At 33.6% G+C, this 14,861-nt stretch overlaps 1 protein-coding gene across 1 annotated transcript in view; it reads right to left on the bottom strand.

Moving 5' to 3' along the window:
* Positions 1-1,782: 1,782 nt before the first annotated feature.
* Vinc (vinculin) overlaps positions 1,783-14,861 on the bottom strand; it is a gene marked incomplete at its 5' end in the record, with an annotated part of 49,665 nt that continues 36,586 nt past the window's right edge. Inside the window, 7 exons of the mRNA XM_088236571.1 lie at positions 1,783-2,158; positions 3,682-3,903; positions 5,595-5,790; positions 7,661-7,754; positions 9,744-9,855; positions 12,658-12,723; positions 13,921-14,072. Of these exons, the coding sequence (XP_088092697.1) occupies positions 2,003-2,158; positions 3,682-3,903; positions 5,595-5,790; positions 7,661-7,754; positions 9,744-9,855; positions 12,658-12,723; positions 13,921-14,072 (998 nt within the window). The remainder of the gene's footprint in view (positions 2,159-3,681; positions 3,904-5,594; positions 5,791-7,660; positions 7,755-9,743; positions 9,856-12,657; positions 12,724-13,920; positions 14,073-14,861) is intronic.

Genomic DNA, 14,861 nt, shown 5'->3' with positions numbered 1-14,861 from the left:
TATAATGCGGAAGTTCAGAGCTATGAGAAATTAGATATAAAAAATGTTTTCTTATGCGCGGTAAAAATTAGAGCATTAAGTTGTACGGCTAAGTTTCTTGAAAATGAAAAAAAATATTTTAAGGTGATTCAAAACGAAAATATGAAACTAATTATTAATTATTGAAAAATGCCAATTTTACGATTATTTTCAATGGAAATTTTACAAAACTCGGTTTGCGGAAACTTTACACTATATTGATTTAAAAAAATACCATAACAATATAATTTAGGGCCTTTTCACAAAATGGTGTACAAAACAAAAAACAACTTATCTTATTTTTGTCGCAAACTGTAAATATTTTGACATTTAACATTAGGTGTTCACAGATGTTTTATTGTGATCGCGAATATGATAAAAAACCATGGTGAGAAATTGTTATCACGTCGCTTATTAGCACATCGATAGTTATTTGTGATTGAGCTGCAGGCCGTTTTCATACAAAAACTGTATTAATCACATTCTTAAAATTTCATTGTCAAAATGTCATAAAAATGAATGTCACCTCATGCATTAGGAGTTTGTATGAGGTTTTATTCAATATTAGATCTGGCTGTCATTAAAACCATCAAATCTGGTTATATACGTGATTAAATTCTTTTTTGTATTATAAAAAACGAAAGCGTGCATTATTTATCATTTGCCAAAGTAAAAAGCAATTCCAACTGTTGTGTAGATTTGATTTTTCACTCTTTTCACAAAAGTGCTATTATTTTAATTTCACTTTTCTATGGCTGGCTGCTTTTTGCGTAACTACGTTCATATGTACCTCGAAGTACAAACCACGGGAGTCGCATTGAACGAAACATTTACAAAACAAGATTTTGCGGTTTCCAAAACATCATAACTTTTGAACCAAATAAGATAATTTCAGCCTAAGAACTTTCGATGTAAAACAATAATTATTTTGATAGTAAAAGTACATTTTGAAATCTGTAAAATAGCATATCTGGGACGGGACTACTGATGTTTTTGCATTAAAACAAAATGGTCTTCAGATTTCTATTCCAACGTAAAAAAGCATACAGATAGTGTTTTTCTGGGTTATTATGCCATGTTTGTGGGCTTTGTATTGCCGACGTTTCGGAGCACATTGCAGTGTCCATCTTCAGGGCTGAATGTATGAGTGTAGTTTTTAGTGTGTTTAATTGTGAGGAATTTGTACCGTGTCGCAGTCGGGCAATGTATGTGGTTAAGTGTGTGGAGTTTGTACCGTGGGCTTTGGAAGCACCGGGTACCATGAGGTTCGTAGTCGTAACCCATCATCCCTGTTTATGTTATTAGGATGCTTGTATATTTCTATGGCTTCCTTTATTAAACGGGCTTGATGATTTTTGGGCTTTCCAAGGACATTTGGCTCAAATGAGAAATTATGCCCTGTTTCTATGTAGTGCTCTGCAAGAGCTGATTTATCCGGGTAGCCCAACTTGCATGCACTCTTGTGCTCTTTTATTCTTGTCATTATGTTTCTGGCAGTCTGCCCTATGTAGACTGTTTCACAGCTTTTGCAATTTAATTTATATACTCCATCTGTTTCAAGTGGGTCCCGATCTTTTACTGATTTTAGTAAGTTTCTTACTTTTGAGGTCGTACCGAACACTGTCCTTATGTCCCGTTTCTTAAGCGTTTTTGCAATTCTATCCGTGACATTTTTGACATAGGGAAGGAACGCTATTCTTTTATCCGTATTAGCATCATCCATCTTGGAAATATTCTTTGGATTTGTTACCGACATTATTCTTCTTTTTATATCCTTCTTTTCATAGCCATTACTTTCTAATACTCACCCACTATACACCCACTATACACCCACTATACACCCACTATACACCCACAATAGCCCACAAACACGGCATAATAACCCAGAAAAACACTATCTGTATTCTGAAGGCCGTGAAAACCTACGAACCGTAAAAAAGCATTTTTATGACAAAAGTGGACTTACAGCACATTAATAAAATATTCACATAATAATTGTGAGTAACAGACCTTTGGAGTCGCTCCTGACCAGCTCTGACAGTCGGGCCATGAGGATGGCCATCTTCTTGGCTGCAGCGATGATCTCATTGTCCTTGGAAGACCATTGGCGAACGGCTCGGTGAAGGTTGTGGGCGGCGACCTAGAGAAAATATTTCAATTTAAACTCAACACAAACCATAAATTGATTAAAAAATTAGCAGTTCGCAATGGAGTCCTGGTCCCGACCCTGGTGTATGGGAGCGAAGTATGGACTTATTATTATTAATTATATGAAATAAATGGACAAATATTTATACACGTGTAGGAATAAGTAGTTGAGGGTTTGTTGGAGTTCCTACCCCAGTTAGAGATTGACAGAGGAGATAGAAGGTTGGTGTTTGATGCGTATTTATTACATGGCGAATAAGATACAGCACTTTGTTGAGGAGCGCGTGAGTAATGGAGATGATGAGTAAAAGAGACTACACTTGAACTACATGCTGGAACTGCGTGATGTCGTCGAGCTGGTCTGACGTGAACTGAACTGACTGACTGAATGTCGGCTGCGTCCTGTGGTCTCTTTATAGACCATATTCCTTTGTAGTTCATTTCTTCATGGTAGGGATGATGTGAATGTACTGCAGGGCGACGATCTCGTCTTTTTGTGCAATATTGCTAGAGTTGTGATATAAATTGTATTGGGTTTGATAGAAAATGATGACATTGCATCGCCGGTCATTAGTCTACTTCAGGTAAACTAATTTAACACGTGTGTGTCATCGACTATGGACTATGGACCCTACATACGTGTTTTTATTTAAATACACATAATTTGTTAATCAAAAAATTTATTATAAGAAGTCTTATTGTTTTTCTTGCATCAATTTTGACTCCTTTGATCTTCAGTTTATAATGAAGTGAATTATTGTATGTTTGTAAAATGAAATGTCTGTCGCAAGAGGCAAAATTAGCAGCTCACAATGGAGTCCTGGTCCCGACCCTGATGTATAGGAGCGAAGTATGGACTTGGAAGAACAGGGATGAAAGTAGGCTGAATGCTGTTGAAATGCGATCTCTCGGGCGAATGTGTGGTGAAACTGTGTACGATAGATGCACAAATGTTGAGATCCGTGCATAAGTAAGGCTGACATAAGCATTATTGACAAAATCAAGAAAGGAGCTCTGCGTCGGTTTGGACATGCAGAGCGAATGGACAGCAAAAGAACGGCTAAAAATATGTACAGTGCGAATGTTGACGGATGCAGAAATAGAGGAAGACCGAGTAAGACATGGCATGACGAAATCCATCAAATACTTGAAGACGGACATGTTAAAAGTCGAAATAATCGGCGCGCGTGCACGAGAAGATGTATGAATGTAGAGGAAGCGAGATCTGTATGCAAAAATAGAGTGATGTGGAGTTCTATACTCTCTGCCTACCCTTACGGAGAAACAGCATGATCACATAATCAATTTGTTATAATAATTTTATTATGTATTAAAGGACATTCTGTCCGTAAACATAAAACATGTTTTTTAGTCAAGTTATTAATGAATTTATAAAATCAAAATACATATGTATTTATCCACATTAATATATTAAAGAGAACTAGATTTTTGAAGGCATTAATCTTCCCATCAGCATCTATACTATTTCTATTTCTGGTTTTATCCGTTTCTCACCATGATGGGCTGGTTGGGGTGCGGCTGCCTCCTGAAGATGGACTCATCCTCGTCGTCGGTGTCGGCGGGGGGCGGAGGGCGCGGGGGCGGGCCGCCGGCCTGAGGCGGCGGGGGGCGCGGGGGCGGCGCCGCGTCGTCGGGCAACGGCGCGCGCGAGGCCACGATGCGGGGCGCGTGGCGCCGCTGGAACGCCTGCTCCACGCCACCCACGCATGCCAACAGCTGAAAAGTAGACATTTTTTGTAATGAAGTTCCTCAAAATTTATAAAACATGTCGCTGCAAAAGTGAGATTTAAATCGGTCATATTTTTCTATAAGAAAAACAGATTTTGCATTTAATGACACAAATCGCACAACAGCCCTTTTGGCATTTTGCATTTTGGTGGCTAACTTTAGAGCCATACTGCCATCTTTTTTACATTTCTGGGTGGTAGCATAAAACTCCATAATTAGATAGATACATCTTTAAAAAACGCATCTAATTATATTTAAAACATATATATATATTTTTTAATAAAAACCTTTATCAGCATAAATAAACAATACATTCAGTAAAAAAATGGAACACTTAAGGTTGAACTTGCCAAAAAAAGAGTCTGGCTCTTGTGTTTGGCAAGTTTACAAAATAACATAAAAAAGAAACAAAAAATGCAAAACAAAATAGTAAAATAAATAAAAAATTAAACAATTTAAAAAATTTAGAAAATATAACACTAAAAAAATTTAAATAAAAACACAAAATTTATAAACACAGGCACATATTAAACATACATCTTTATTTTCAAAATACAGTTAATGTTAATTATGTCAAGAAGCTTTTCTTTAATTTATCCTTAAATTTCCTGTAGTTTATTTCTTGACGTAGATTTTGTGGTAAATTATTGAAAAGCTTCCGTCCCATGTAAGTATAATGATGTTTGGCCGTGGTAGTTTTAATTCTCTGTAGAGCGAGGCATCCTGTTCTCAACCTTCCCGTAATACGGTCCGATGGGAGGCTCTCCTTATGCACCCGGAGCATACAACACTTTCCGTAGATATCCTCCACTCTTAAAACATTAAATTCTTTGAACAGTTCGGTAGTTGAGAACAAGGATGGTTTATAAAGTATTATTTTGATATTTTTTTTCCGTAGAACTTTTAAGGGTCTAAGATGAGCGTTATAAGCCCTTCCCTATCCAACCATTGCATATTGAATGAACATAAATATAAAAAGTAAGATTGTAGAAAAAAAAGCAAAAACTTGTGTTAAAAACTATGATTGGCTTTTCTGAAAAGTGTCAAATTTCAATTTGTGGCCCTTTTGAGTTAAACCCTACAATGCCCAATGTAGACGATTTGCTACATACCGATAATCAGTGTATAAAATTGATTTTGCTCTTTAACTTCACAAACAACAGCAGATGAAAGAATTGAAGGAATATAGATGTTCAAATATGGGCAGAATGATGAATGTTACACAGTGTGTAAAGTGGCCACTTAAACCAGCCAATGACAGGTCATAAGCCCTTTAGATGCCTAGACTTCTATATTACCTTCTCTTAAATGCACTTCATCTCTGTTGTAATATGTTAAAAAAACATACTTAAAAATATGATGGGTTAAGCAGTGATATCTTTGTCTACTCCTGGAGTATGCCTACCAAATCTGGAGTCCCTATTTAAACGAAGACAGAGTTGTTGGAGAAAGTCCAAAAAAGGGCGACTAAAATGGCGGCTGAGCAAAACATGAGAATTGCTTAAGAGAACTTGGTTTGAGAGTTCACTGGAAAAGCGGAGGCAGCGTCGGCTTGATTAAAACATTCAAAATCTTAACAGAGCGATATAATGTACCAAAATTGAAAGCAATGTCCACTATAATAACTGCTATCTTAAAGATCCTTCGTTGAAAGTGTTTTTCCATATGTCATAGTGCACCTCGTTATTGTTCTCCCTCCACAGGTTGGCGGAGGGGTGATCCCCGGGGTTGAGGGCCACCGCCTTGGCGGCGCGGACGGCGGGGGCCACGGCGGCCTGCAGGCGGGAGTGGACCGCCCCCAGCTCAGCGCGCAGGCTCGGGTCGTCGCTGTTCTCCATCTCCTGGCCGCAGACAAGCAGGACGCGGTTGGCGAGCCTGGGAGATCGAACATTTAAATTAATTTTTTTCTTTATTGAAACATCAGGGGAACTAAATGAAAACTACAATAGAGAAATATGAAGTTTTATTACATTTTTTAAGTAATTAAGTCAAACTGCCAAAATAACAAAACATAGAAACTTTCAAAGCTTTCTTTGTCCCTTACTGCAGTATTCAGATCAGTTCAGTTCAGTGCCGAAAATCGGCATTTATTATAGTAAATAATACAATATCGAGGCTTTACTGACAGAATGCATTTATCATTATTATTATTATTATTAAGGATAACTTATATAGCGCCATTTTTGTAATATAATACCTCAAGGGCACTTTATATACTGATTCTATATATAAATAAACTTAATTGCAGCTTTTAAATTTGTAATTTAATTAAAACAATTTATTTTGCTGTCACATGCTACGGATTTATTCAAATGATTTAGAGACTAAGTGGGTTTTAAGTTTTTTCCGAAATATCACTTCACTTTCACAGCCTCGCACCTCTGCTGGAAAAGCATTCCATGCCATAGGGCCTGCGACCGCAAATGCGCGTTCACTAAATTTAGTGCGTATAATAACTTTTCCTCTCGCCGTAGACATAGCTGATCTAAGCGTGAGACGCCTGTCAGCTAGTTCATCTGGAATGCACAGTTCCCTTAGATATTCTGGAGCAGAGTAGTGCAGTGATTTATACTTCAGCCAACACAGTTTGTATTCTACCCTCTGTGGAAAACGTAGCCAGTGCAATTCCCCAAGTAGTGGAGGGATATGACTGAACTTAGAGATTCCGAAAATAAGTCTCGCTGCAGCATTCAATACAGACTGTAGGCGAGTCATTTGGTTCATTGGATACCTGCATAGATACCATTACAATAATCGACTCTAGACATTACAAACGCGTTTATTAATTGACGGGCGGCATCAACCGGCAATTTAGTCAACTAGTGTTTATATATTTCAAATACTTTTAAATATAGGTGCAAGATGTTGATAAGTATGGTGGGTTTTGTATTTATTTATTAATGGACATTATCCATGTATACAATTTATAAGGTTTAAATTGTACAATTAAAGAATAGTTTAAAACATTTAAAAAAAGAAAAGAAGCATTGACAAACATAAGGGACATCGAGACAAGATCTAGACTATTTATTTAGTGCTCGTTTAAATCACTGTAAACTTAAACCAAAAAAGTCCAGATCTTGTCTTGAGTTACAATACGACAAAGACGGGTCATTGGAGAACTAAGGCCATAGTTAGTTCTAAGCTGATCGATGAACAGTACTTCATTGTTTCTCAACCTACGAGTCGGAATATTGAATTTTACTTGTCCCAGTAATGATGGAACATCGATTATACTATTCAGTATGCCAAACATATATACGGAATCAATATCAGTTCTACGTTTTTGTAGACTTGAAATATTTAACATGGACTCTATATCAGCATAAGAATAATTACCTCTCTCTAGTCCAAGCAAGCGATGTTGGACTGATTCAATGTGACTTATGCGATTGACATATAATGGAGACCAGACCACGGAGGCATATTCTAGAAGAGGGCGAGCAGTTGAGCAATAAAGAGTATGTTGGTTTAATTGGTGTCCTGACGAAGAGACGGGTACGTCTCGAAACCGGTAGACATAAAAAAGTCGGTAAGTGGTTATATACAAATATTAATAACATTTAGTACAATGTTTGACCACAAAGTTAATGCTTCAAATATTAATATTATCAAAATTATAAATTAAAAAATATTTTTTATGCTACTGATAAGCAGATAAAAAACATTATTTTAATCCACAGTATTTCATAGAGCCTGAGTATTCTACAAAATTCACTTCATGGCACATTTGAATAGATCTTACCTTGCGATGGAAGATGTGTTGTCGACCATTTTCTGAGCGTCTCCATTTCGAATGGCTTCTTCACAAAGGTATGTGTGTTTCTGCATCAGCTCTCCTGCAAAACAAACCAAAATAAAACAGGTGAATTGAAAATCGTCATTCTGAATCAGTCTGAAGTAGTATTTATTTATTTATTTATATAAACGCCCAGTGGGCATTATGAAGGACATATTTATACATAGAAAATTATTATAAAGAAAAGTAGAAAGACAATGGTATATAGTAGACTTGGTGAGAGTGGAAGCGGGAGGAGGTGTTTATAATTTAATTTGATTCAGTGATCGTTTGAAAGAAGACAACTTGCTATCAAAGAATTTAAGACTGGTATGTTTGTTAGCAGACCTAAGAATTCTGGGCATAGGGGAATGAAAACCATAGTTAGTTCTATGGTTATCGGTATGAAAGAGTAAGTTTTGTCTGAGGTTTCTAGTTGGGACATTTAACTTTATTGAGCTCAGTAGTTCAGGCGCATCAAAGAGTGAGTTGAGAATTTTAAATAAGACTAGAAGGTCGGATTTATTTCGACGGTCTTGAAGAGAAGATATATTTACGCTAGTTTCTAACTCATTATACGTATATTGGTCTCTGGATAAGCCCAACCTCCAGCCTATCTTTCTCAAAAATCGATGTTGAACTGATTTAATATTCTTGATGTGAACATCATAATATGGAGACCAGATAACAGAGGAATACTCTAGGTGCGGGTATTAATGCACTTTTCATCAAGTATGTACTATTTGACTAACATACTAGCCCATTTGGCATATTCTTTACATGGGATTCATTGAATCACTTATAAACATCAATAAATTACAACTATATAATAAAACAACAAATAAATTCAAATCAATAACACAATTAAAATCAATAAACACGAATCTAATTCCAAGCTGTCTTGTCTTACAAATATTCTTCGACTCTATAGTAGCTCTTTCCAAACAGCCTGTGCTTGACAAAATCTTTAATTTTTTTGCTGACAAAGCTTGAATTTCAAGAGGTACTGTTGCAGAATCGTATGCAGTGCGAGGAAAAAGAATTATTATTTTTTGCAGTCTAGTGGTGGGCACAACTGGCTTATCTTTATTTCTCGTGTTGAACCAATGGAAATCTGTTCCTCTTAAAATCATGAATATTTTTGTGTACATAGATCAAGTTTTGATAAATATTAGTACGGGCGTTTTGAAGCGCTGTGAACACGAATACTACGGATCACGTTGTACTGGCTATCGCATCGGCGGTGTCCCTAGCGGCAAAGAAGAGAAGAAGAAGAACTGGTCACGTGGTAGACGGACTGGCCGGCAGCATTGTTAATATAGTATTGCGCAATATCAAGGTAAAACCGTTGAAATATTGAGGGTTTCTATCATAATTAAATACTCAAACAAAATATATTCATGTGACTGTTAATATATTTACGCACAAGTCATTTCCTAAATGAGGACACAATTTTGACGGCTATAGCTGGCATATCCGCAAACATATTAAGTGATCACTTTACACACTGTGTAACAGTCACCTCTCTGCCACTAAGGTAGTTGACTCGCATATTCACGTATGCCATTCTTCAATTTTCTATATATGCCAGTGGCGTCTTTGATACCAAATTTCTGGTGAAGCTCAGATTTTAAGGATAAGTAATATGCGTAAATTATTATGAAGTGTTACGAAGGGAATGCCGATTCAATTAAAAATAATATGCGTAAATGTTATGTAGGTACCTACAGTAAATAACACAGTACGGACCATGTTTGTAGGCATCTTTGAGCATTTTTATATTGGTTGCTAGTTTTTTATCTTCATAATGTGTTGATATAATGTGAATTAAAATACATATTAGGTGCTGGTGAATAGCAATGATTTCTTAGTGAGGCTCAGCCTCACTTGCTTCATATGCTCCTTCGCCCCTGATATATGCTTGATGTGAATATTACATTCGCATGTGTGTCAGACCACCATAGAGAATGAAAGTATGGAGAAAACTAGCGACATCTATTGTTGGAAAAGGGTAAGATTTATGCAGTTATGTTAAGTTAAAATATGTTACCAGCGGTCTTGATAAAGTCCAGAGGATTGACAGCCTGGTCGCAAAGGTCACGTACGCGTAACACAGTGTCCGCATATTGCTGGCGCAGGTTGTTGAAATGCTCTTCGGCCACCTGGGAATGAAGAATATGCAGATTTAAATTATCTGTAGTGCCTTTGAGTCTCGACAGTATTTCAAAGACACTTTTTAAATTAAAATTGCAAAAAAAGTGATATTTCACTGTTGAAAATTTGAGTGAATATGATTAATTAGATTATTTAATTCATTCGATTATTTCATTAATTCGATTAATTTATTTATTCGATAATTTCCTTAATTCGATTATTTTATTAATTCAATAATTTCATGAATTCGATTTTTTCATTAATTCGATTATTTCATTAATTCGATTATTTAATTTATTCGATAATTTCCTTGATTCAATTATTTTTATTAGTTTGACTATTTCCTTAATTCCATTATTTCCTTTATTCGATTATAGTCTTTATTCGATTATTTCGTTCATTCGGTTATTTCGATTATTTAATGAAATCGATTATTTTTATAATTTCAATTATTTCCTTAATTCAATTATTTCCTTTTTTCGATTATTTCCTTTTTACGATTATTTCCTTTATTCGATTATTTCCTTCATTTGATGATTCATTCATTCAATTATTTCCTTAATTCAATTATTTCCTTTTTTCGATTATTTCCTTTTTTCGATTATTTCCTTTGTTCGATTATTTCCTTGATTCGATTATTCATTCATTCATTATTTCAGATCGATTATTTCCTTTATTCGATTATTTCCTTAATTCGATTATTTCATTAATTTGATTATTTCCTTTTTTCGATTATTTCCTTAATTCGATTTTTTTATTAATTCAAGGAAATAATCGAATTAATGAAATAATCGAATAAAGGAAATAATCGAATAAATTAAATAATCGAATTAATGAAAAATCGAATAAAGGAAATAATCAAATAAAGGAAATAATCTATCTGAAATAATCGAATGAATGAATAATCGAATCAAGGAAATAATCGAATCAAGGAAATAATCGAAAAATGGAAATAATCGAATATTGGAAATAATCGAATTAAGGAAATTATCGAATCAAGGAAATAATCGAATAAAGGAAATAATCGATCCGAAATAATCGAATGAATGAATGAATCCTTTGTTCGATTATTTCCTGGATTCGATTATTCATTCATTCGTTTTTTTCATTAATTCGATTATTTCCTTAATTCGATTATTTCCTTTATTCGATTATTTAATGAATTCGATTATTTTTATAATTTTAATTATTTCTCTAATTCGATTATTTCCTTTGTTCGATTATTTCCTGGATTCGATTATTCATTCATTCGATAATTTCGGATCGATTATTTCCTCTATTCGATTATTTCTTCGATTCGATTATTTCCTTAATTCGATTATTCATTCATTCGATTATTTCCTTTATTCGATTATTTCATTAATTCGATTATTTCATTAATTCGATTATTTAATTTATTCGATAATTTCCTTAATTCGATTATTTTTATTAGTTTGATTATTTCCTTTATTCGATTATAGTCTTTATTCGATTATTTCGTTCATTCGGTTATTTCGATTATTTAATGAAATCGATTATTTTTATAATTTCAATTATTTCCTTAATTCAATTATTTCCTTTTTTCGATTATTTCCTTTTTTCGATTATTTCCTTTGTTCGATTATTTCCTTGATTCGATTATTCATTCATTCATTATTTCAGATCGATTATTTCCTTTTTTCGATTATTTGATTTGTTCGATTATTTAATGAATTCGATTATTTTTATAATTTTAATTATTTCTCTAATTCGATTATTTCCTTTGTTTGATTATTTCCTGGATTCGATTATTCATTCATTCGATTATTTCGGATCGATTATTTCCTCTATTCGATTATTTCTTCGATTCGATTATTTATTCATTCGATAATTTCGGATCGATTATTTCCTTTTTTCGATTATTTCCTTTGTTTGATTATTTCCTGGATTCGATTATTCATTCATTCGATTATTTCGGATCGATTATTTCCTCTATTCGATTATTTTTTCGATTCGATTATTTCCTTAATTCGATTATTCATTCTTTCGATTATTTCTGATCGATTGTTTCCTTTGTTCGATTATTTCCTGGATTCGATTATTCATTCTTTCGATTATTTCGGATCGATTATTTCCTCTTTTCGATTATTTCTTCGATTCGATTATTTCCTTAATTCGATTATATTCATTCATTCGATTATTTCAGATCGATTATTTCCTTTTTTCGATTATTTCATTTGTTCGATTATTTCCTGGATTCGATTATTCATTCATTCGATTATTTTGAATAGATTATTTCCTCTATTCGATTATTTCTTCGATTCGATTATTTCATTAATTCGATTATTTTATTAATTCAATAATTTCATGAATTCGATTTTTTCATTAATTCGATTATTTCATTAATTCGATTATTTAATTTATTCGATAATTTCCTTAATTCGATTATTTTTATTAGTTTGACTATTTCCTTAATTCCATTATTTCCTTTATTCGATTATTGTCTTTATTCGATTATTTCGTTCATTCGGTTATTTCGATTATTTAATGAATTCGATTATTTTTATAATTTCAATTATTTCCTTAATTCGATTATTTCCTTTTTTCGATTATTTCCTTTGTTCGATTATTTCCTTGATTCGATTATTCATTCATTCGATTATTTCATTCATCCGATTATTGTGTAAAGTGGCTACTAAAACTAGCCAATGACAGGTAATAAGCCCAGTAAATGCCTAGACTTCCATATTTTCTTCTCAAAAATGTTTTCCCTCTCTGGAGCAACAAATTTAGGGTTAGTACAATTTCACTTATAAAATATTCCGTAAGATTATTAAAAATTATGTTCATACCTTGCTGCTCGGATATGTGAGACGAATTCTTCCGGCAGAAATTAGCTGAGGAGACAGTTTTTCAACCTGGAAATAAATAACACTCATTAAGTAAGATTTTGATGTATCAAAATGATTTACTTTGCTTTTAAATGAAAAAAATATTATAAATCTGTTCAAACATTCATGCCTTTGAGTTTCCTAATGGCACAATTTTACGTTTAAAATGGTTCTAAGACAAACGATTTCCACAAACTAAATACTCCAGTGTAAGTAAAATTATAAATCTAAAACATATTACGTAAAACCCGTTTTACGTTTTTTAAGGGAGCAGTGAAAAAAGGGTTAAACTGAGGAAAACGCTAAAGTGAGGAAATTAAAAACTGCAGAAAAATTGTTAAAACTGTCATAATTGGAGGTTATTCATATTTACCTATGATTTCATTAAAAATATTTTGTATTTTTTCAATCAATATGTTTTGTTTTTATTAAATTAAAATAAAAAACGTTTTTAAATAATTTTATGTAGGTACTTAACTTTAAAAACACGAAAATAAAAATTTGATTTTGCATACAATGATTTTTTTTCTAAATATTGGGAAATTTCGTTTATATGGTATCACTTTTTTAGTACGGCACCACAGAATTTCAATTGTCAATTACATCACGGCAAAACTGTTTCACGCTTTTATGATAACTGTTTAAACAATCTTCTTTCCAAATTATGTTTATAACTTCAAAAAATATTTCAATTGGCAAATTTTTAAACTTTCTGCATCGTAATTTATTGATGTAAAGACTTTATTATTACTCTAAACGTGCGTCAACCGCATGTCACAATTCAGTAAAATGTCAAAATTAGACACTTAAACAAAATGGTCAATTACACTGAATCTACTTTGAATTTAGTTTGAGACAACAATTTACACATTTTTTAATTAACCTTGATTTTATTCACCATTTTGGGCAAACGCGGCGGCGCGCGGCTCCGTCTTTTGACAGATCGAACGAGTTTCGAAAATTTTTCAAAGTAAAACCGGGGTTATGAAAAACGTAAAAAACGTTAATTGGGGGAATATTTAAATGAGAATGTATGGAAAAAAAATGGGACCTAAACATCTCGCCGTAAAAAGCGGGAAAACGTACAACTGAGGAACGTAAAAACGAGACTTTACTGTATATATTGATAAGCAACAATAAATAGTAGTTTAATCAACTTATTTTAATACCGCAGAACTTCATTCCACGTGGGAGTATTGTTCGTTAAGCCCTAAGTAACTTTACCTGAGAGGCGTTGGCCAATAGGTCTTCGGCAAGCCTCTTATTGGCAGCCGATCCTCCCACAGCCACCATCTGCGCCGTCTGATTGGCTCGCGTACTGAAGTTCTCCAGGTTGTTGGCCTTCTCTGCGAAGTTCTGGTCCCTACCAGGAGTGCCTGGAGACAGAAAAATTGTAAGCGTAAATATCATCGTCAACGCTAAAACTTGCATTAAAAGCACGAGACACAACATTTCGAGGGTTACTAAGTAAGGTAGGTAAGGTAGGTAAGAAACTCATGCACACACCAAAAAAATTGTTTACACTTAATACAATAATTTAAATTATGTTCAATATAATAAATGTAAAAGAAACGAAATGAAAAAATATGTATATAATAAAAATAATAAAGTTAAATGTCCGCTTCTCTCAAAATTTCTATAATTTTTGACCTAAATTTACATACATTGTCACAAAAAATATCAGCCTCGGTAAATATATTGTTATATTGGTCGCATATTCTAGGTATTGTAGATTGTTTAAAATAGTTTGTTGACGCGTTTTCAGTGTAAAACAGAAGATTTTGTCTTGTCGGTCTAGATGGCACACGGAATGGAAGTCTTTCAAGTAGGTTTGGAGAATCAATTTTATTATTTATTAATTTGAATAAAAATAACTGGTCCAACATTATTACAAGCATGATTAGAAAAGTTAATGTTTAACCGGTAGTCGACCTGCTTAAAAAAAAATTGTTGGACCCTTTCTAGTCTATTAATACTTACATTATAGTAAGGTGACCAAATAGGAGTACAGTATTCTACTTGGGGACGAACAAATGTTTTGTAGAGTTTTTCATATGTCTCTGCATGTTTAAAAGGTTTTGATACTCGCATATATGTTGTAACTGTAGGTGTATATAATTTATGTACATTTTAACTGTTAATTGTAAGAGCCCTCTGGGCGTTTA

The sequence above is a fragment of the Micrasema longulum genome, unplaced genomic scaffold, assembly GCF_059751315.1.
Source record: "Micrasema longulum isolate JH-2025_06_02 unplaced genomic scaffold, ASM5975131v1 h1tg001572l, whole genome shotgun sequence".
Lineage (NCBI taxonomy): Eukaryota > Metazoa > Arthropoda > Insecta > Trichoptera > Brachycentridae > Micrasema > Micrasema longulum.
This window is presented reverse-complemented; position numbering and strand designations above follow the sequence as displayed.